Source organism: Papio anubis, chromosome 8 (assembly GCF_008728515.1).
Source record: "Papio anubis isolate 15944 chromosome 8, Panubis1.0, whole genome shotgun sequence".
In the NCBI taxonomy this organism is placed as follows: Eukaryota; Metazoa; Chordata; class Mammalia; order Primates; family Cercopithecidae; genus Papio; species Papio anubis.
Window position 1 is genome coordinate 69476732 of NC_044983.1, and position 23929 is coordinate 69500660.

The following is a 23929-nucleotide window of genomic DNA, read 5'->3' on the forward strand; positions in this document are numbered from 1 at the left end:
AATTAAAATTTTCCTTTAATGAACTAATTCAAGAAATATTTCAAAGTAGGCAGACAACAGACTTGTTAATCAGCAGGAAACAGAAGCACAAACAGAGTAAAAGTTTAGACTCAGGAATTTAGTAAATGGTTTTGTAACTCCAAAAGGTAGTACAAATAAAAAAGTTCACAACACAGGTAAATCTATGGACAGCAACTATAAGGCAGGAAGAAAAGGAGTTTGATACTACTAGTCTGAGACAATTTTATGCTCCTGCCCTCTTGTAGTCTTTGTATGCTATAGAAATATTCCAGCTGAACAGAATCAGCATGCAGTCCATGGTTTTTAAAAACCAGTATTCCTCTACACCTCCCCCAAATTACAGACTCATTTTGTTGGATATGCCATCTAAACATTATAACAATTCATTTCCTATGAGCCTGGGTCTCTGAAACCAACCTTCAACAGGAGCCTTAAGTTACATGGGGTGAACATCCCTAAATCCAAAATCTGAAACTTTTTAAGCATCAAAATGACACCAAAAGTGGAAAATTCCAGACCTGCCCTCATGTGACAGGTCAGAGTTAAAACTCTGTTTCATGCAAAAAATTATTTAAAATGCTGTATAGGTCCAGTGTGGTGGCTCATGCCTGCAATCCCAGCACTGTGGGAGGCTGAGGCAGATTGCTTGAGTCCAGGAATTTGAGACCAATCTGGGCAACATAGTGAAATCCCACCTACACCTCCTGCAAAATATACAAAAATTAGCTCGGCATGGTGGTACATTGCCTGTAGTCCCAGCTACTTGGGACACTGAGGTGGGAGGATCACCTGAGCCTGGGAAGTTGAGGCTGCAGTGAGTCATGATCGCACCACTGCATTCCAGCCTAAGTGACAGAGATTCTGTCTCAAAAAATAAATGAAGTTTTATATAAAATTACCCTTATGTGTTTAATGTATATGTGAAACATACATAAATTTCATGTTTAGACTTGGCTCCCATCCCCAAAATAGCTCATTATGTATATGTAAATATTTGAGGAAAAAAAAAAGAAATTCAAAACACTTCTGGCACCAACCATTTCAAATAAGGGATATTCAACCTATAGTTTATAACTAACCATTCAATTTTCTAACACTTTAAGGAGAATGGTTCCAGCCAGCCACAAATCTGTCCTCCCCTCTGTGGAAAGCAAATCATTTATGAAATTAAGTTGTATATGCCTGATACTGACCTCAGAAAACAAATGGATTTAGTTGGCTACCTCACTGAAATTATTTTTATGGTCTCACAAAGAGACATGTTCAAAAGATACTTTCTATCCTTCCCAAGAACAATCATCATGTCTGTTTTATGATATAGAACTTTGAGGCCTCAATCATTCATTTATTTGTGCATGGAACTGTAAGCAGATCTGTTTTCTAAGGAAGATTCTAGCCCTGAATCATAAAAAAAAATCCTTAACCCATCTGTATGCTGAGGTGAGTTGTCTATTTTGCATACCTATTTTGGTTAGGCTTCTTTATTTTTTTTTAACCCTATTCTCCCTGCTCAATTGATTATTCAAAGCATAAGAATCCCCTCCCACTCCCCAACTGCCTTAACTGGCAATGGCAATGAATAAATTTGCATTTCAAAGCAGGTATGACTTCAATTTCCTAGTGAACAGAAACCATAAAGGAATTCTGGAAAACACATTGATAGTCAACTTCAAGTAAGTAATAAAGAAATGTGTAGTCACTATCAATACAACTTTTTATTTAATATATCCAAAGACCTCTAAACACTAATGAGGTGACTTTTTACATGGTAATAAATCACTGTGTGGTAAGTAAGAACCTCAAAAGAAATAAATATAAGCTATGATGCATACAAAGACAATACCAGTGGGGTAAACTGACTGGCCTAATTCTTAAAGGATTCTAACTAATAATGTAGAAAACCACAAATTTAAGCTGAGAGAGGTCTCTTTCAAGAACTTTAACACTGGTATCTGGCAGCTCAGCTTTAGCATGTCAGCAGAGTCCTCCTCATATAAAACCAGGAAATGAAGTGAATTTCAGATTTGTTGTTTTTCATTAACTGTGACTCCATCCTGCATCCAGCATCCAGGAAGTATACATATAGTCATTAATCTAAACCAAACCTCTCTTGCCTCTTTGCTTAGATCTGGCAAACACCGACTCACCTTGACCCAAGTATGTCGGGAAGCACCACACAGGAGGACTGTGGAGCTTGAGACCTGAGGTATACAATTCCACTTAGTTTCTAGAAACTGAAATGCTAAGTGTTTATAATTCTATAGAAATGTTTATCCAATTCTTAGTAAGCCTTTGTTCAGTTTCTGAACTTTCTGCCTAGCCTTGAAAGTCACATAAGGAAACTGGCCTGCTCTGTAATCCTTTGAAAATTAGATGATGCTAAGAAACATCAAGAGTCCATATGTCTTGGTAACTAGGTCTTATACTGGAACTAAGCAGTATAACACTTAGAGCTAAGCAGAAAAAGATACGCTGACTTGTGGAAAGTTCTAATAAAAAAATTAATGTTACGCTTTTTATAAGTGTATGATTATCTTTGATAAGATTACCCAAATTTACCTATAATGCCAGGACAAGCTATTATTCACATTGACTGTGACTGCTGTTCTGATATATATATAGGAGAAAGGAGCATGTGCTACACAGCTGAAATGCATTAGCTTTTTAAAAGTGAAGGAAAAAAAGTGAAGGAAAAGTTCAAAGAAGATTCTCTGTAGCCATCCTAGCTGGATGACAGAACAGTTGCTTTACCATCTCAATGTATAACAAATATTTCCATTCCTTGATTGCTATGAAACTCACTTTCAAAACAAAGTTGTTCCTTAAAGGGAGAATGGTGGAGGGGAATGATTCAAACATTCAGTGTTCAAGCAAGAGGAGAAAATATATTAAGAGATAAGAATGGCCATCGCCAAATCAATGAACCAAGGATATTTTAAACAGAATTATCTGTAAATGAAAAAAAAAAGTTTTATGTACCCAGGATTGGGGACTGGACTAGAACAGTCATAATTCAGGAGAATAAGAATCCAGTGCCTTTTAAAAATAGCTCATTTGCATTGAGGGGAGAGGTGAAAGAGGAAGGGATAACTTTAATCTGATTTATTGGAAAAACGAATTACTATATGAACTTCAGACTATTTTACATTATGTGAAAGGTTAATTTGGTTTGAAAGTCTATTTTTTTTGGTACTTCTTGGCTTACTTGGCGATTATGCGTCTCCAAACTACATAAATAACATAAATATAACACCAATTATAGCTTCCCTTCTTTTCTCCAAGTCTTACAGCAAATATATATAATCTTCAAATCAAAATGTTAAAAAGTTACTACAAATTCAAACTGCTTACCATGATACCACCATTTTGTTTTCTTTGGATTCTTGTTACATGTTCGCACATAAAAAGAATTATCTGGTGGTCGTCTCTGAAACAAAAAATAATTTAAATAGGTAAGTCGAAAAACAGAAAAATGAAGAGGGTGACAGTTTTAATAAAAGCTTAAGCAAGATTAACAGAATGCGTAAAAAACATATATCTAAAAGAATAAAAACTATAGATGTATTCCAGGAAATGTGTATGCTTAACACCTAAATTTAAAAAAGGCATAATAAGGGTGTTTGAGTGTGGTCTGTGTTAGGTTCCAGCCTGGCCAACATGGTGAAACCCAGTCTCTACTAAAAATACAAAAAAATTAGCTGGGCGTGGTGGTACGTGCCTATAATCCCAGCTACTTGGGAAGCTGAGGCAGGAGAATTGATTGAACCCAGGAGGCAGAGGTTTCAGTGAGCCGAGATCGTGCCATTGCACTCCAGCCTGGCAACAGAGTGAGACTCTTGTCTGAAAACCAGCCAACCAACCAACCAAACAAAAAAATTAAATTAATTATAAGGGGAATGAAGAAGGACTGATGAGAAAAGGCAAATTTACATAATTTAACATAAATTCACATAATTTAAACATAGCCGGGAGTGGTGGTGGGCACCTGTAATCTCAGGTACTTGGGAGACTAGGGCAGGACAATTGCTTGAACCCAGAAGGTGGAGGTTGCAGTGAGCCAAGATGGTGCCACTGCATTCTAGCCTGGGTGACAGAGTAAGACTCTGTCTCAAAAAATAAATAAATAATAAAACAAAACAAAAGGCCAGGCGCGGTGGCTCACACCTGTAATCCCAGCACTTTGGGAGGCCCAGGCGGGCAGATCACGAGGTCAGGAGATCGAGAACATCCTGGCTAACACGCTGAAACCCTGTCTCTACTAAAAATATTAAAAAAAAAAAAAAAATTAACTGGGCGTGGTGGCGGGCGTCTGTAGTCCCAGCTAACTCAGGAGGCTGAGGCAGGAGAATGGTGTGCACCCGGGAGTCAGAGCTTGCAGTGAGCTGAGATTGCGTCACTGCACTCCAGCCTGGGAGACAGAACCAGACTCCGTCTCGAAACAAACCAAAACAAAACCAAAAAAACAGAAAAGTCTACTAAACTAGATTTGTCTGGAGAAGTATAGCAAACGTACACACCTCCACAAAGAACTATATTTTTACTGTAATAGGATACCATCAAAGATAGACCAGAAGATTCAGTTTCTAAACAGTAATTAAGAGAAAAAATGGGAAAAATATATATTGGCATTTCTGCTGTAATTGGCCTTTCTGCTGAACATATGCCCTGACTAGAACAATATGAGAAATATATGGCAGCTCTGCAAGGGAGCTACCTCAGATAAAGCGATGCCAACAACACTGAAGATACATTATGGAAGAGATTTTTCCTGAAATCTGTTGGATGCTGACCAGAGAAAAGAAAATGTATACTCTCTACAAAGACTTGGAAACATCAAATTTATATTAAAGCTATATTAAAGTTCATAGATACTATGATAGCTATCCTTAAGTCTCCTTTATGCCTTTCAGAATCATTCCAATAACTTGATTATTTTCCTATCATTAAATATTTTATAGTGTATATGCAGAATTTATTTTCAGACTTAAATCTGCTTAGTTAAGCTAATGAAAATGAGAGATTAAGGGAATCCTTTCCTCTACCTGAGGCTAATGAAAATAAGTGAATTTGGTATGACATCATTTAAGGAAAGTCTAACCAGAAAGCAATGGTGAGTAGGACTCTGTGATAGCAGGAAGGAAAACAGCTAGTTCATTTGGCATTTCTAAAACTCATATATGTAACTATCAGCCTAGTTGAGCCTCATAATGTTCTTATGTGTTAATATTAATAGTAATTTTATTTAACAAAAAGAAATATTAGAGCACAAGACATTCAAGGTATTTAAGTGTTCCAAGTTAATCTGTGCACACAATTTGAGAAAATTCCTAAAAAAATGAATATTATGAAATTAGATGCCTGACTACTTCAAGGAAGGGATGATTCTACAAAGTCAAATCTATGTTCTTATGGAATTGGTATTACTAGAGCAAATAATTTCACAAACTCATTTTAGGTATGTATTGATTAGAACTCAAGAATCATCAGAAAACTCTTCAAAAAATACATATTTAGAAAAAAGAAATACTCAATTCTATTTGCTTAAATCATTTATCTCCCTGACAAGTGATCAGGGAGATACAGTTCTTGGAAAATAAACTATACGAAAGATGTCTTACAAAATTGTTTTAGGAATGGAATACAAACTGAAAAGTTTGAACAATGTAAGTATATTATAAAGGCATGCGAATAAAGTGAAATTTACTGAAAGGCCTGTGATCTCAATATCAGAAATTATCTTTAATCCACTGCAATCTAATGGCATACTGGATTTAAATACCTTCAGCTTATGGAACCACTCCTGATTGTTTAAAAGGAAACTGGAATAAAAGAATTATGACTAAAATTTTAAACACCTAAGGTAAAATATTTTAATAGCAGTAGAATTAACAAAGTAAAGCCCATAAAACCATGTTCACTACAGAATAAAGTTTACCTGTTTTAATAGTAAAATGTGTAGGTAGGTATTTAAAATACTTTTCTTTTTTCTTTCTTTCTTTTTGAGACAGATTCTTGCTCTGTTACCCAGTTTGGAGTGCAGTGGCATGATATCAGCTTACTGCAACTTCAGCCTCCTGGGATTAGGCAAGTCTTGTGATCAGCCTCCCAAGTAGCTGGGACTACAGGCATGTGCCATCCCACCCTGCTAATTTTTCTATTTTTAGTAGACAGGGTTTAGCCATTTTGCCTAGGCCGGTCTCGAACTCTTGGCCTCAAGTGCTCCACCCCTCTAGGCCTCCCAGAGTGCTAGGATTACAGGCATGAGCCACTGCGCCTGGCCTAAAACACTTTTTAAGGTTTCTTTGGAGCTAGATCCTCTCAATGCCAAAGCAAATTTTCCTCTTCATCTTTGTAACTTACCACTTAGCACAGTAAAAGAAGCACACACTAGGTACCTAGTAAATGTTTTTTGAATTTTATCGTATTTCACGGAAATCTTGATTTCCAGATTATCATCTTGATTAAACATATTATACAACTATTACAGTAAAAATATAGTTTATTACTGCTTTAAATGGAAAAATTAGTCTTATACTAAGTATGTGAGAAACACTACTAGCAGACAACTAGAATGTAAGGGGAATGGTGAGGGTTAGAGGAAGATGAAGGAAGTATACAGAATATAGTCATTCTCTAGTTTTTAATAATAAATCATATTGAAATGTAAAAATCTAGTCATGAGGCACATGCAAGGCTATGTACAGATATCGCTGATATTCATCTCTTAATAACTTTCTTACTAAATCCTGTCGTTACCATCTCACCTTTCTACAGTATTTAAGCATAACAGGAACACAGAAGGCCTTGTACCCACAAACTGCTTTGCCCTACACATAAAAGTTTAAAACGTGTCTGTGTGTTGGGGCTGGGTAAGAGGAGAAAATATAACAGCAATAAGCAACAAACGAGTAAAAAAAAAAAAAAAACAAAAAAACCCAACTTAACCGATTATTTCACATGCTGTGGCTTAGAGTGCTTCAGATTCTAAATAACCTATCATTTAAAAATGAACTATTATCTTAAAAGTTCTCCAAATACTAATTTACTAAAAATGACATTCAGTTCAACTTGGAGAAAAGGGAAGAAAACTGTAAAACACAAATAGCTCCCTAACCTCTAGGGCAAAGCTGTTTAAAACAGAATGCAAAAGGAAACCCTCATGGGGATTTAAGAGGGGTTTTAAAATGTAGAAATACATAAATGTTAGGCTATACTAACCCTTAAGCAGGAATGACAAGAGGGTCAGAAGTGCACAGAGGATTCAGACACATTTAAAGGGTATCCTAAACTTATATATATATATTTTTTTAAATTTATTTTATTATTATTTTTTTGAGATGGAGCCTCGCTCTGTTGCCCAGGCTGGAGTGTAGTGGCGTGATCTTGGCTCACTGCAACCTCCACCTCTTGGGTTCAAGCGATTCTCCCACCTCAGTCTCCTGAGGAGATGGGATTACAGGCATACACCATCACACCCAGTTAATTTTTGTATTTTTAGTAGAGACAAGGTTTCACCATGTTGGCCACGTTGGTCTTGAACTCCTGACTGCAGGTGATTCACCTGCCTAGGCCTCCCAAAGTGCTGGGATTACAGGTGTTGAGTCACCATGCCTGGCCTACATTTTAAATTTAATAAGTGATTTTTTTCTTTCTGTTTTTCCCTCCCCCCACTTCCATTAGACATAGAATCTGTGGATTAATAAAGGAGAACAGGAAGAAACGTCCTGAAAATTCTACTGGTAAACTAGTCTTCCTCCTTCAACCTAATCATTAGGACAGGAAAGCTCTGGTTCCTGAAAAATTTCCTGAAACAGGTTGATAGGGTGGGAGCTGGCAGAGGGGAGAAGGAAGCTATGATGCACTTTTCTGAGGCTTTCCATTGTGAAATCTACAAAAAGAATTTCTTGTACACGTTTACCCTGTGCATGCTTTTGGGAATAAAATCAGATTTAAGAACATACCGTACATTTCCTGTTTAAAAAAATATAAAACAGTAAATCTGGCTTCTACCCCATTCAACATGTAAAACTTCTATTTGGAATGAAAGGTATCAAAATAACTTTTGAATTTATTACTAAACATGAAATTCCCCATAATTTTAAGATAAAAAGCAAAAGTCCTTCCTCTAAATAAAAAGAATTACATATTAAAATTGTTTATCTACTTAAACTGAAAGAAGAAGAGATACTATCTGGAATAATTCTGAAAAGTCCTACCTTTTCCTTGCAGCTGGAAAGCATGCTAATAATGCTAAGACAAACTGATTGGACTGAGAGTGCTGGGGACCAGTCTTCTGTTAGAATGGATAAACAGATATGACCATTGCTATAAACATGAGGATGAACAGGAATATTTTCACCAGTAAACATGACCTAAGAGAGAATAAAATTCCATTAAAACTCAAATATTCTCTATTACCAAAAACGAAAATATTCTCCACATATAACAAGTATTCATTATTTAAAAAAAAACAAAAAACCACCAAAATCAGTGCCAGGAACATGATAAACAACTGCTTATTTGTTTACTCTCATTAACTCAGTAAGTATTGGTTTCACTGAATGAATAACCACGTAGTAGGGAAAAGAAGCCACATTATTTTTTATTTCTGTTATTTTTGATAAATTATCCTTAAAAATTCTAAACTACTACGTATTTTTCACTAGTGAAAGACAACTACATTTATAAGAATGATTTTTCAAATTCTCTTCATTGCTCTCTGCATATAAAAATCAAGTATGTTAAAATTCCAAACAAAAATATTCAATTTTGGGAAAATATGAATGACAGGTGGTAGGAACACTCCTACTACTACTACCTGTTAACAATGTTAGCTCTAAGGTGCATGTGGCAAAGGGAAATGATTGTTATACATTCCACCTCGTCTAAACTTACACATCCATTATGATGAGCGCAAGTTACTAGCTGTTAATCAGTAAATACCTACGTGCCTAGACAAAAAATACAAAAGTTGACCAAGTCTCCCAATTTGCAGTTCTACTGTCCTTTTCCTTTTACTCAATTCTTCTAACACTACTTTTCCTTTCTCTTTCTTGTCTCAGCAATGTTTTGAATGGTAATAAATCTATTATTTCATTCCTTTGCTCTAATAATTCAACAAATATCTTACAGTAGTTTTTCTTAAACTTATTTACCTAAGCAAATAGGCAGGAGAATAAATTCATGTATCCTGAGGAATCTGTAAGCATAGTCCAAAGTTGCTCAAAGAAAGCAGAAGTCTTATGTTTACACTGTGTACTGTATTTATTCTGCAAGTTAGCAGTAATTCCTAATTCCTGACCTTCCCAAAAAAACAAACAAAAAAACAAAACAAAAAAACCCACATAGCTGGAATATCTGCTTAAAAATACAAATTCCAGTGTCCTACTTTCACAGATTCTGATTTAGTAAGTATGATGAGATTTTTATAGAACTCATCAGATATAAACCAACGATTCCTAAATCAGATTTACAGTATCTCTCTCAGCCCTGCAAACCGCCTCATACCAAGTACAGCAGAATATCAGTAAGGAGAAATCTTACCTTAAGTTGTAGCACAAACAATAAAAGATATACAGTATTGCTTTAGGCATACCCTTTTTTCTCTTTATAGAGCAGAAAAAAGAACCAGTGAGGTAAATATGAATAGAATAAGGTATGCTATAGTTTAATATGGAATATGTTATAGGAAATTACCATAAGCTAAGGTTTTATACATATTTTCAATATCTAGCTATGAATCTGATTTTGTTATAATTTTACAAAGATTTACATGTTAATAAAGCAGTCTTTCATATGAGTAGGAGTCTTCTAATATTTCAGATATATTAACCTATGGGACATATTTCCTTGACTAAGACTAGATAAGACAGCAAAAAGCATTTTTTCCCCAAAGGAACGATTTTCCATATTTGCATGTATTTCTTTTCTTTAAATTCTGGACATCAACCCTCCATTCCCACTAATTAAAAAAAAAGCTAAAAAACAAAAGTAACGTCTCAAAATAAGAGAAATCAAGTCACTAATCCTACCTAACTGCAGAAGACTCCCTGAAAGGACTTTGACTTTGTAATGGCTATGCTCTAAGCATGCCATTTATCTCAATTACATCTATCGGTGCTAGTACCCTCTTAATTACTTTTTGCTAAAAAAAAAGTACTGTTCTGTAAAAGAAAACAAACGCTTAAATGGTCTTATAGTTCCACACTGGAGTCTGTCCACAAGTGTTTTTTAGTGAAATTTTATTTTTAATAAATATGAACTATAGTTTATCGCATCATATGCATCTGATATTCCCATGTGTTGTAGATGTACAGAATGGGAGTTTACAAATCTTACGGATATATGCCTTGGGGTATTCATTTTGCCATAAAAGGCCATTTGATAATTAGGATATTTTCATTAAAACACAAGCAATACCCAAGAGTTTCTTCTTTGGCCACGATTATTTTTTTTAAAGATATTTTTCGGTGTGGCTCATGCCTGTAATCCCAGCACTTTGGGAGGCCGAGGTGAGTGGATCACCTGAGGTCAGGAGTTTGAGACCAGCCTGGCCAACATGGCGAAACCCCGTCTCTACTAAAAAATACAAAAAATTAGCTGGGAGTGGTGGCACGCGCTTGTCATCCCAGCTACTTGGGAGGCTGAGGCAGGAGAATCCCTTGAACCTGGGAGGCAGAGGTGACAGTGAGCTGAAATCACACCATTGCACTCCAGCCTGGGTGATAAGAGCGAAACTCCATCTTCAAAAAAAAAAAAAAAAAAAAAAGATATTTTTCCCAGTAAGGTCTCTATCAAGAAGTCAAGAAGAATAGCGATCTGAAAGTGCCAAAAAAACAAAAAACAGCCAAATTATCTTCTTTGGCAAAACTGAATCACCAACCTTTAAAGAAAATAGCAACACGAAGGTTACCACACCATGTTTTGCCCAGCCAATTCAGAGCACAAGGAAAGCAGTATTTTTCCTAAAGAGAAAAGGTTATAAACTAAATCACTTGGCCTGAGAGCCACTAAGTAGACATGAACCAAAAAGAACTCAGGAGAAAAGAGAAAGAAAAGTGATGAGTAGCAGTAGAAAACACCTACAGCAGATGCAGCAGACATTTTGTTAGAACCAGTAATGAAGACGACAGAAACAACTGTGAAGTAGAAGGGGATTGAGATAAAAAATAATTCAGATCTCAATAACCTTTAAATAAAACAGCACGGGCTTTTTAACATACTGCATGCAGGGCAAATGCAGCAACCCTAAAACTTTTAGCAACCAAAACCAGGGGAATTAATTATTTGCATATATTAGATAATAGGTAACCCCTAGGACCTAACCTGCCAGATACAGAATTTTAGAAGTTTGTAAACATAGAAAGGGTGAATTTACATGCCAGAGGTGAATTTCTGAAATAAAAGGAATTTTTTTTTTCAATCGTTCATTCATACAAGGGACAAATAAGCACAGTTTCCACAGATTTTTTTGTTTGTTTTGTTTTTTTCCCCCCAGACAGAGTTTTGCTCTTGTTGCCCAGGCTGGAGTGCAATGGTACGACCTTGGCTCACTGCAACCCCCACCTCCCAGGTTCAAGTGATTCTCCTGCCTCAGCCTCTCCAGTAGCTGTGATTACAGGTGCCTGCCACCACACCCAGCTAATTTTTTGTATTTTTAGTAGAGATGGGGTTTCACCACGTTGACCAAGCTGCTCTTGAACTCCTGACCTCAGGTGATCCACCCACCTCAGCCTCCCAAAGTGCTGGGGTTACAGGCATGAGTCACTGCACCTGGCCCCACAGATGGTTTTAATATAAACTTTGCTAATCTGGTTCTCTGCATGGGGAGAGTAACCAAGGCAGAATTTCTTCGACTGCATACTGTTAGCCATCCTCATTTATTTAATACTCACTACAAGCCAAAGGAGAAAGTGAACATTTCAGTTTTTTAATGCAGTCAAGTAGTTTCTACAAACAAGAAATTATTAAACTGTTTCTAAAGTTCAAAAAAAAACTTTCTGGAGTCTCAAGTAGCTGATAAAACTAACTAGAACTGATGTGACAAAACAACTGAACACAATAAATTTGAAACCATAGGAACTTTGAGAATTTATTCAAAGCAGTCATATGAACAGCCAACAACGGAGACCACAGACATTCCTCGCTGCATAAATTACACTCAGTAAAATGGAATTACAGATTTTTAAGGAACTATCTGATGGAAATACAGTTTTACAAAAGTCTCTTAGACCTAACGTATATGACTCAAGTTTGAAGTTCTGAATGCATCAGAAACAGTCTTTTTTTGAGACGGAGTCTCGTACTGTTGCCCAGGCTGGAGTGCAATGGCACGATCTCTGCTCACCACAAGCTCTGCCTCCTGGGTTCACACGATTCTCCTGCCTCAGCCTTCCATAGTAGCTGGGATTACAGGCACACACCACCACGCCTGGCTAATTTTTTGTATTTTTAGTAGAGATGGGGTTTCACTATATGTTGGCCAGACTGGTCTCAAACTCATGACCTCGTGATCCGCCCACCTCAGCCTCCCAGAGTGCTGGGATTACAGGTGTGAGCCACCGCAAGCAGACTAGAAGCAGTCTTTAATTATTACTACATTTCCAAACTTCTCCCAAGCAGTACGGTTTATTCAAAAGCAAGTGAGAGCTAAGAGAGAAATAATTGTGCTCAGGGTATGTATCATTTTGGAGGTAAGTATGTTTATCCCACAACCAACCTAAAATTTTAAGCAGGCCAATCTCTGGGTAACTTTTGGGTACTGTGAATGTAGTACCTTTCATAAAACTACTAAAATCTAAACTGAAAGCCACCATAGTGATAAAAATCAAAAATAAGAATGAACAGGGGCTGGGGATGGTGACTCGCACCTGTAATCCTAGCACTTTGGGAGGTCAATGTAGGAGGATCACTTGAGCCCTGGAGTTCAAGACCAGCCTGGGCAACAAAGCAAGATCCCATCCCTAAAAAAAAAAAAAAAAAAAAAAAAAGTAACTAGCCGCATGTGGTGGCATGCTCCTGTAGTCCCAACTACTCAGGAGGCTAAGGTGAGAGGACTGTTCGAGCCAGGAGTCTGAGGCTGCAGTTGAGTTATGATAGCCTATGGCACTTCAGCCTGAGCAACAGAGTAAGACCCTGACTCGGGGAGAAAAAAAAAAAAACAAAAAAAACCCCCCGCTCAATTTGGTGTAGTCAGAGAAATAGCTCAATAGCTCAATATTATAGTTACCAATATTTACAATGACTTAATAAAAATCAATAATTGAAAGTAGACTTATAATTGTACACTTCTATATAAAATACAGTTTACCAAAAACCTCTGCATTATTGCTAAGAACAAAAACAAAGGATGGATATCAGGTAACTTTCTAATATGAAATTCAAGAATTTTCAAACATCAAGCCCAATACTGAAAGACCTTATGGTATTGAGATCTTACCACAAAGGAGGCACCCTACTGTTCAGATTAGAGGTGTAGAGGTAGTTAGAAAGTCAGTCACCTAATATGGTGTCAAGCTAGGTCAAAACACAGTATATACAAATGAGCAGTAAAAAACAGAATATAATTATAAAAGCCAATTTACAATATGGATACCAAGGTTTTTCCAGGGACAGTATGAGGAAAATATGTTCTCTGATTACAATTATTGTAAGATAGTACTTAATGCAGATGATGGTACTTAATGTGTAACTACATAAACTGAACATACAAGCAATCAGTTTACTGTTGTAATGGAAACTAAATCAGATATTTATATATTACATATAGGTAGTCTACCATAAATAGTATTTGATTAAAATGACTGGAGATTGGAATCTTAGCATAGCTTTCAATTCAATTCTCTCTTTTTAGTCCTCTCATATATACCAGCAAGCATCCAAAGTGTTCCCTGATATTCTATAATAACCAGTGACATGCAGCAATAGTGCAAAGACAAAATTATTGGACACACAAAACTAAACTTGGATTGCCTTGGATGGTAATCATTCTCTTCCCTTTATATTCTATGTTCTTTTAGCCTACTAATCTAATCCTCTATCTTCTTTCTCCGTGACCCCCCAGGCTTCAGTGAACAGGGTTCACTGTTCACCTTCTTGTCAGGTGTCCAAGATGCTTGACAATTGAAGGCAATAAAAATTGTTATTCAAAGACTTTGGAAAGCTTGAACATCACCCTATGAAAACCATGGAAAACCAGTCCAGGAAAAAAAGACAAGATGAGGACATCATGAAGATAGGTTCTGGATCTCTACAATGAATGAGTTTTGAGCAACGGAAAAGGGTCTATGGTAAGGAGGCATGAATAGGAGTGGGGAATGAGGATGAAGAGGAAGGCAATTACTCTTTTGCCTCAGTACTTCTAAAGCTTTATAATCAAGACAATTGTACTTTCAGCACCACTCTTAGCAACAAAATAGCTTCAAATCAAAGAGACACTGTCCCCTTCCCTCTCTTCCCTCTAAAATAAACATTTTCCCTATTTCTAAAATACTGAAGACGTTTTCATCAAAAATTAGCTAAAAATCTCTAAAACAAGGCTGGGCATGGAGTCTCAAGCCTGTAATCCCAGCAGTTTGCGAGCCCGAGGTGGGTGGATCACCTGAGGTCAGGAGTTTGGGACCAGCCTGGCCAACACGGTGAAATCCTGTCTTTACTAAAAACTACAAAAAATTAGCTGAGCATGGTGGTGGGCGCCTGTAATCTCAGGGACTCAGGAGGCTGAGGCAGGAGAATCGCTTGAACCTGAGAGGCGAAGGTTGCAGTGAGCTGAGATCACGCCATTGCACTCCAGCCTGAGCAACAAGAGCAAGACTCCATCTCAAAAAAAAAAAAAAAAAATCTCAAAAATAACAACCCTGTACAACTGGGACATTTAAAGGTAGTATAGAGCTGGGCACGGTGGCTCACATCTGTCATCCCAGCACTTTGGGAGGCCAAGGCGGGTGGATCACTTGAGGTTAGGAGTTCCAGACCAGCCTGGCTAACATGGCAAAACCTCGTCTCTACTAAAAACACAAAAATGAGCTGGGCGTTGTAGTGTGCACCTGTAATCCCAGCTACTCTGGAGGCTGAGGCAGGAGAATCGTTTGAACCCGGGAGGCAGAGGTTGCAGTGAGCCAAGATCGCGCCACTGCACTCCAGCCTGGGCAACAGAGTGAGACTCTGTCTCAATAAAAAATAAATAAAAGTGGCCGGGCATGGTGGCTCACGCCTATAATCTCAGCACTTTGGGAGGCTGAGGTGGGCAGATTACAAGGTCAGGAGTTCGAGACCAGCCTGGCCAACATGGGGAAACTCCATTTCTACTAAAGATACAAAAAAAAATTAGCTGGGCGTGGTGGTGCACACCTGTAATCCCAGCTACTGGCAGGAGAATTGCTTGAATCTGGAAGGCGGAGGCTGTGATAAGCCAAGATCGTGCCACTGCACTGAAGCCTGGGCGACAGGGCGAGACTCCATCTCAATAATAATAATAGTAATAGTAATAATAAGTAAATATAATACAGATGTATTTCAGATTTGTTTCACTCAAATAGAACGCTTTAACAGAGGAAAGGGGTACAAATACTGGATATGTAAAGGAATAGAAGAACTTTCTCTTGGATGTAGAAAGGAAAAGTAGTAAGAGTCAAGATACTAAGCTTGAGAACTTCAGAGATTTTTTTTGTTTTGTTTGGAGATGGAGTCTCCCTCTGTCGCCAGGCTGGAATGCAGTGGCACGATCTCGGCTCACTGCAACCTCCACCTTCCAGGTTCAAGCAATCCTTCTGCCTCAGCCTGCCGAATAGCTGGGACTACAGGTGCACACCACCATGCCCAGCTAATTTTTGCATTTTTAGTATGGGTTTCACCATGTTGGCCAGGCTAGTCTCCAACTCCTGACCTCAAGTGACCTGTCTGCCTTGGCCTCCCAAAGTGCTGGGATTACAGGCATGAGCCACCATGCCCAGTTGTGGATTTCAGAGTTTTGACGGAGATGGGCCATCCCTCCTAATACCTATGATAGAAACGTCAAGCTTCTTTCACACTGTAAGATCCTTTTTGATGAGCCCCAAAATAACCTTCCTCTCTCATCTTCTGCTGTAATCCCCCATATATCGATACATAAAACTACAAGAGCCTATCCTCACAAATGTGAGGAGGCCAAGTCCTTTCACACCTTGCCCTATACTTTTCACATAAACTCTTTTTGTCCTTTAAGGCCCAGTTCTACCAGTTCAAGTAAGTTTTTCTTTGCCCCCTTAGAGTATTCTAAATTGGTTGCTTTCCCTTTTGCTCCCAAGGCATACAATTCACACTTCAGTTAATTGTGTGTACAGTTGCATATGCCAAAAATCATGGAGTCTTCCTTGACTCCTCCTTCAGTCATACTCCAAATTAATCCATTAGTAAATCCTGTTGATTCAACCTTTAAAACAGGTCCAAAACATGACCACCTTCCAAAACGTCCACTGCTACCCTTCTGGTGCAAGTCACCATCATCTCTCACCTGGGTTACTTTAATGGCCTATCTGATCTCCTTGCACCTTTATGCCCTGAACAGTTTATATGCCATACAACAGCCAGACTGTTCCTTTTAACTTTAAATAGGACTACATCGTTCCTCTGCTCAAAAGCTTCCAAAGGCTTCCCCATCTCACTAAGAGTAAACAGTCAAAATTCTTACAACGGGCTATAAATGTCCTATACAATCCGTGATGACCCCTCCAGCCCAAATGATCTCTCTGATTAATACAGTTTGGATATTTGTCCCCTCCAAATCTCATGTTGAAATGTAACACCCAATGTTGGAGGTGGGGCCTTGTGGGAGGTGTTTGGGTCACTCGGGGTGGGTGCTCTCATGAATGGCCTGGTGATGTCCTCAACAGTGAATGAGTTCTCGTGAGATCTGGTTGTTTGAAAATGTGTGGCACCTCACCACTGACTCTTGCTCCCACTCTCACCATGTGAGACACCTGCTCCCTCTTCACCTTCTGCCATGACAGTAAGCGTCTTGAGGCCATCACCAGAAGCAGATGGTGGCACTATGCTTCTTGTACAGCCTGCAGAAATGTGAACCAATTAAACCTCTTTTCTTTATAAATTACCCAGCATCAGGTATTTCTTTATGGCAGTGCAAAAATGGCCTAATACACTGACCTCGGCCTTACACTCCCCTTCCTGTTTATACAACACTCCAGGGACCTGTCCTGCATATTCCAGATTTAGAGTCTTTGCATTTTGTCTTCACCTGTTCTTTCTCTCAACCTTTCAAATGGTTTACTCCTGTACATCTTTCAGATCTCTCCTCCAATGTCACCTGCTCAGTGAAATCTTTCCCAACGACTCTATTCAGTATTTCAACACCCTTGTCTCCCCTTCTGTACTTTTCCCCCACCATCTTCCATACTATATGTATTTTACTCATTGCTTACTGTCTCTCCCCACAAGAATGCAAACTCCATGTAAGCAAGATTGTTGTTGCTGTTGCAGTTTTGGCCCTCATTGAATTACCAGCACCCAGCACAGTGTTTGTCCCATGATACATCCTCAAGAAATATGGAATGAATATTTACCTATCCGAATACTAAACAGATTATAAACTGTTTAAAGGCAGGCCCAATGCCTTTTAAATCTCTGTACTCTCTCCCCTCTCTCAAGAAACAGTATTTGATACACAATACATGCCCAATACATGTTGAATTAACCAACCATTTACCCGTATCCTAGCATAAGAAAACAGAATATGTATACAGAAAGATACTTTCTGTATGGCTGACAGTAAATGTACATTAGTGGCAAGCAGTGATGAAAAGATGCCTCATCTCTGTTTCCATATTAACTGACAAATTGTTTGTTGTTATTCTTTCTTTTAAGGCAAATGACTGAGCCAAACATATTTGATAGGTAACTTTTTCATTATAAGGCAGGACACAACATGAGACATAAAATATATCTGGTAGGAGGAAAAACACAACAAACCATAATGGTGTGTAACAGTCTTACCGATCTCATTTAAAGGTATAAAAGCAGTAATTTCACAATGAGATTGATCTATTCTAGAAATATTTTCCAAATTCTACTCTTGTAACTGGTGATAAACTCAGTACTGCTCATTGCATGGAAAGATGAAAGACTTCTTTTTCTTTCTTTTTTTTAGAGATGGGGTTGCCCTACGTTGCCCAGGCTGGTCTCAAACAGCAGGTGGCTGAAGTGATCCACCTGCCTTGGCCTTTCAAAGTGCCTAGATTATAGGCATGAGTACCATGCCCAGCCAGAAAGATGAAAGACTAATTTATCTAACAAGTGCTAATGCTACAGAGTTTCATCAAATAAAATTTTGGGGGAATTTTACTGCCCTAGAGGACTGGTTCCAGCCACTTTCCCAGGGCAGTGGATCTCTGGAGAGTTTCAGTTATTGGAAAAATCTTGAAGTCTATAAGCCCATCAAACACTGATGTTTGACTCCTTATAATTATGTTAAAACTATACAGATTATGTATAAATACCTTTTAAAAAATTTTGAGGCCGGGCGCGGTGGCTCACGCCTGTAATCCCAGCACTTTGGGAGGCCGAGACGGGCGGATCACGAGGTCAGGAGATCGAGACCATCCTGGCTAACACGGTGAAACCCCGTCTCTACTAAAAATACAAAAAAAAAAAAAAACTAGCCGGGTGAGGTGGCGGGCGCCTGTAGTCCCAGCTACTCGGGAGGCTGAGGCAGGAGAATGGCATAAACCTGGGAGACAGAGCTTGCAGTGAGCTGAGATCCGGCCACTGTACTACAGCCTGGGTGACAGAGCAAGACTCTGTCTCAAAAAAAAAAAAAAAAATTTTGAAGTATTACTGGCCTAACAGTAGTGCTGCCATTTTCCCAATCAATGGATATTAGAATATACAACCTCTATGCCATGTGAGGGGCTACAGAATTAACTGATATTAAAAAGGAATCCTCACTGGGCGTGCCTATGATACCAGTACTCTGACAGGCCGAGGCAGGCGGATCACTTGAGGACAGGAGTTCAAGACCAGCTGGACCAACATGGCGAAACCTTGTCTCTACTACCAAAAACACAAAAAAAATTAGCTGGGCATGGTGGTGCATACCTGTAGTTGCAGATACTCGGAGTGGCTGAGGTGGGAGGACGGTTTAAGCCCAGGAAGCAGAGGTTGCAGTGAGCAGAGATAGCACCACTGCACTCCAGCCTGGGCAACAGAGAGAGACTCTATCTCAAAAAAATAAAAACAAACAAACAAAAAAACAAAATAAAAAAACCAAGCTAGGCATGGTGGCACATGGCTGTGTCCCTGCTACTCTGGAGGCTGAGGTGGAAGGATCATTTGAGCCCAGGAGTTGGAGGCTGCAGTGAGCTATGATTACACCACAGCACAGGCAGATGACAGAGGGAGACTCTGTCTCCACCCCACCCACCCCACCAAACAGTAAATTAAAAAAGGAATCCTTATATTTCAAAAAGAGCGAGAATAATTGGCTTAGAGCTTTCAAAGGTATCATTCATTCCACATATAATCTTTCACTTTCAGAGAGAAAATTACTACATAGATAAATAGGCATTTTTTCCCATACTGGTACTCTCATCTAATTGGCAGTATGGCAAAGGAGGAAAGGAAAGACTTGGGTTTGAGTCTTAATTGGTCTATAAACTAGGTATTAAAACGTGAACAAGGCACTTCACTTCTACAAGTTTCAATTTCTTCACATATAAAATGAGGATGAATCTACCTCCCCTAACCACTTCATTAAAAGATGTTAGAAGACAAAATCAGAATGAAAGTTAAATTATGAAGTACTATAGAAATATTACCATAAAGAATGCATGCAGGTGCAGAAAAAGTTATATTTGGATGTGACTACACAGGGACTTGAATGCCAGGCTAAAAACTTGATTCCACAGGAAATAAAGAAACATTAAGAGGTTTTACTGTGAGGGGGTGGGGAATTCTGGGGATGGTGGAGTGAAGCTGTGTGTGTGTATATGTGGGGGGCGGTGGAGTTGGGGGGGTGTCTGTGTATGTGTGTGTGTGTGTATGTGCATGTGTGTGGTATGTAACCAATGAGATAACTGTGCCTTCAAAGATATCTAATGGCACCGTGAAAGGATGCATAGGAATCCAAAGAACTAAAAGCTACCGTAATAGTTCAATTAAAAGATAAAAACCTGGACTAGGCCAGGCATGGTGGCTCACACATGTAATCCCAGCACTTTGGGAGGCCAAGGAGGTGGGCTGATCGCTTGAGCCCAGGAGCTCGAGACTAGTCTGGGCAATATGGCAAGACCCCATCTCTACAAAAAATATAAAAATTAGCTGGGTGTGGTGGCATGCACCTGTAGTCCCAGCTGCTTGGGAAGCTGATATGGGAGGATCACTTGAACCCAGGTGGCAGCGGTTACAGTGAGCCAAGACTGTGCCACTGCACTCCAACCTGGGTGACAAAGTGAGACTCTGTCTCAAAATCAACAAAACAAAAACAAACAAACAAAAAACCACACTACAGCACTGACATTAAGAAAAGAGTGGGCTACCTTTCAAATGTAGGAAGGAGGGGTGTGGAAAAGAGAAAAACTGAACACAAAATAGATAGGTGGACAGTAACCCAGGATAAAGAAAAACAAAATGTGCTTTGTTATTGGAAAGGTCAAATTTAGTTGTGTTAAATTTGAGATGTCTGGAGGTACTCAAGTATTTCAACAACGGTATGAAATTAAGCCTTAAAAAAAGAGGTGTTCCCAGAGCTGTAGATCTGAGTTAGCTGCTTAAAGTGATTGAAGGTGAAAGAAGAGTGAGAAGAGTAACACAGTGCTGAATAAAGAACCTGGATAACACCAATGTTAGAAGAGCAGGTAGAAATAAAATCAGGGAAGGAGGATAAAATGAATTTGAAGTAGGATGATAGGGAGAACTTATAACAAATGCTTAACTTACAGAAATATTAAAGAAGAAATTCAACATAATGTTTAAGTTTGATATTTGATTTAGAATTCAATATTAAGGAAAGAGTTTAGAGAACACGTTTTTGACTTGGTTTCATGTTTATAGAAATATTATTTTCCTCTGGTGAAAAATTGGTAAGTTCCCAGAGTAAGCCTTCCCCCAATATCTCCCTAGTCAAAAGCTTCTGAGTTGGTGTGAAATATTCTTCCTTCCCATACCATCAATGAACTTAGATGAATGTAGACAAATAGGCTGATTGATGAAAACAGACTGAGATCCAGTTGTCTCCACATTTATAGTCAGAAATGATGCTGACCAGCCAGAAAACAACAGAAGTGATGACAATCTTCTAGAGAGAAGATATTTGTTTTGACTTTTTGTTATAGTCTACAAATGCTTACTATAGACATTAAGAGGTGGTCACAACAGCATAATCCCTTTCACTTTAATTTTTATGAAAATGATAAAAATAAGTCCTAAAAGTCTTAGTAGTTTTCTGCTCACATGAAAATTTTAGAACTTAAGGAGTCAGTATCCATTTAAATCTATGCTTTAAAACAATTACCTCTTTACTTATAGCATGATACAGTAACTGACTTCTATCTCTTCTCTTACATAACTAACAAAAGATTAAGCTGTGTTTGGTATATTGTTTAAAGTGGCAATGAAATAAGATTTTCCCCAAATAGTACACTTCAGCACCTACAAGCTAAATTTTCAGTATCTGGGAAATATTTCAGGTATATGGTGCTATTTTACAGAATAGCTCATTTGCTAGCAATACTAGAGAGAGTTGGCATTACGTCTTATCATTTTAGCCAACGGATCTCACAAGCCTCAAATTTTAAAAATGAAGTGCTTTGTTACAATAATTCTCTGAAGAATAAGTAATTATAGTAACTCATTTACTTATATTACCAAGCCAGAAACCTGGAAGTCATCCTACAGTCTTCCTTTCTCTAATCTCTGATTAATCATTTACCATAGTTAAACAGCTCTCAAAAAACATTCCTCTACCACCATTATCCCTTGTCTAAGTATTAAGTTATTAACTAAACTGACTGGGCATCAAATTATAATAAACAGACTTTGGGCCAATGTTTAGATATTTAACATCTGGTGATGTACTCTGCCATTCCAGTACTAAAAGGCTGCAAAGACAGCATGTCAATGCAAAATCAAAGTACTCCTTCCAACAGAGAACTTTTCTCTTCACCATGTGATTCTATCATCTGACCTAGGAGAGGTGCCTCCAGTTATTCCAAAATGCCAACTTCTCCAATGGCCTAGAGCAGTGGTCCCCAATATTTTTGGCACAAGGGACCGGTTTGGTGGAAGACAATTTTTCCACGGATGGGGTTGGGGGTTGGATGATGGTTTTGGGATGAAAGTGTTCCATCTCAGATCATCAGGCATTAGATTCTCATAAGGAGCATACTATCTAGATCCCTCGCATGTGCAGTTCACAATAAGGCTTGTACTCCTATGCGAATCTGATGTCACCGCTGATCTGACAGGAGGCGGAGCTCAGGCAGTAATGGTGCTCACCTCCTGTGTGGCCTGACTCCTAACAGGCCAGGGACCAGTACCAGTCCACAGCATAGGGGTTGGGGACCCCTGGCCTAGAGGCCTGGTTAGATTTCTATTCCCTTTTCTGCTAGTATTTATGGATAAGAAACAAACAATTTTAGACGCAAAATGCAGTAAAGCCCTAATCCCAATATTAAGTGTAATGTTCATATCTTGATTATATTACGAACAAGGAAATAACAAATCCATCTACATACGTATAAATGATTTATATGTTTTTACTGAGTCAAACATCTCTGGCATTTAGCTATCTAAAAATACAAAAAAAAATTTAAAGCAAGGCAATTACCTGAGGAGAGTCAAAAGGATATCGACTACTAAATTTAAATAGAAGTTGAAATTTTTCCCCTTCATATAAGGTACCTGGTGCACCTTCCATGTCTACAATCCACCTAGAATAGAAAAGGCAAATTAAAAACTTAAGATACTGGGGTAAGGAGGAGAAAAGAGGACACCAAATACTTCCTGTACACTAAGCACTGGGACAAGAGTTGTTTATGTGTAACAGCACATGCCAGCCTCCCAATAACTCTCTCACTGTTAATTCTCATGACCTTCTCTGACATTCAGGGGTGAAACCACCAGATCAAGGTCAGACAGCTAGCAAAAGATAGGTCTAAAAAAGCCAACAAAATAAAAACCCAAGGCCAGGCGCGGTGGCTCACGCCTGTAATCCCAGAACTTTGGGAGGCTGAGGCAGGTGGATCACAAGGTCAGGAGTTTGAGACGAGCCTGACCAACATGGTGAAACTGGTCTCTACTAAAAATACAAAAATTAGCTGGGCGTGGTGGCGTGCACCTGTAATCCCAGCTACTCAGGAGGCTGAGGCAGGAGAATCACTTGAACTCGGGAGGCAGAGGTTGCAGTGAGTCAAGATCATGCCACTGCACTCCAGCCTGGGCTACAGAGCAAGACTGTCTCAAAATAAACAAACAAATCTCAAACTAAGGTGCGCTGACACCCAAGCCTGGGCTCTTCCTAATTGATTTACATTACCTTATTTTTTCAAAGTACCATTTCTACAATGCTGATATTAAGTATTCTATACATAACATCAAACTAATCAACTGTCTTTCTGATTATTACTGGTGGAAGCCATGGAGAAACCCGTATAGACAATGACTACAGAGAACCGTAGCTGTCAGATTTATTTTTCTCATCAACATTCTAGAAAAGATTAACAGGGTAAGGGGAGCTAAATTGACATCATTCCATTTACTCTGACGATTAAGCAAGGCTTTGTACTGCCTTTTCTTTATCTCTTACTATGTTTCAATTGTTTAATAAAGTCCATTTCTATGGCATCTATGCAAGCCTACTTTGTTTTCATATATAACAATCATAAACATAAATGTGTTATTTATAGTGTATACACTATTTCTT

At 38.5% G+C, this 23929-nt stretch overlaps 1 protein-coding gene across 9 annotated transcripts in view; it reads right to left on the bottom strand.

The window, feature by feature from the left end:
* Nucleotides 1–23929, bottom strand: part of UBE2W (ubiquitin conjugating enzyme E2 W) — a 73025-nt gene that overhangs the window by 6734 nt on the left and 42362 nt on the right. For 4 of the 9 annotated variants that reach the window (XM_031669633.1, XM_031669634.1, XM_031669636.1 and 1 more), the window contains 4 exons: nt 22835–22937; nt 8238–8393; nt 3373–3448; nt 2169–2222 (listed from right to left, as the gene is read on the bottom strand). In XM_031669633.1, coding sequence (XP_031525493.1) covers nt 2169–2222; nt 3373–3448; nt 8238–8393; nt 22835–22937 — 389 coding nt within the window. The remainder of the gene's footprint in view (nt 1–2168; nt 2223–3372; nt 3449–8237; nt 8394–22834; nt 22938–23929) is intronic. The other 5 variants (XM_003902869.5, XM_003902870.5, XM_021942444.2 and 2 more) reach the window with 2 other exon arrangements.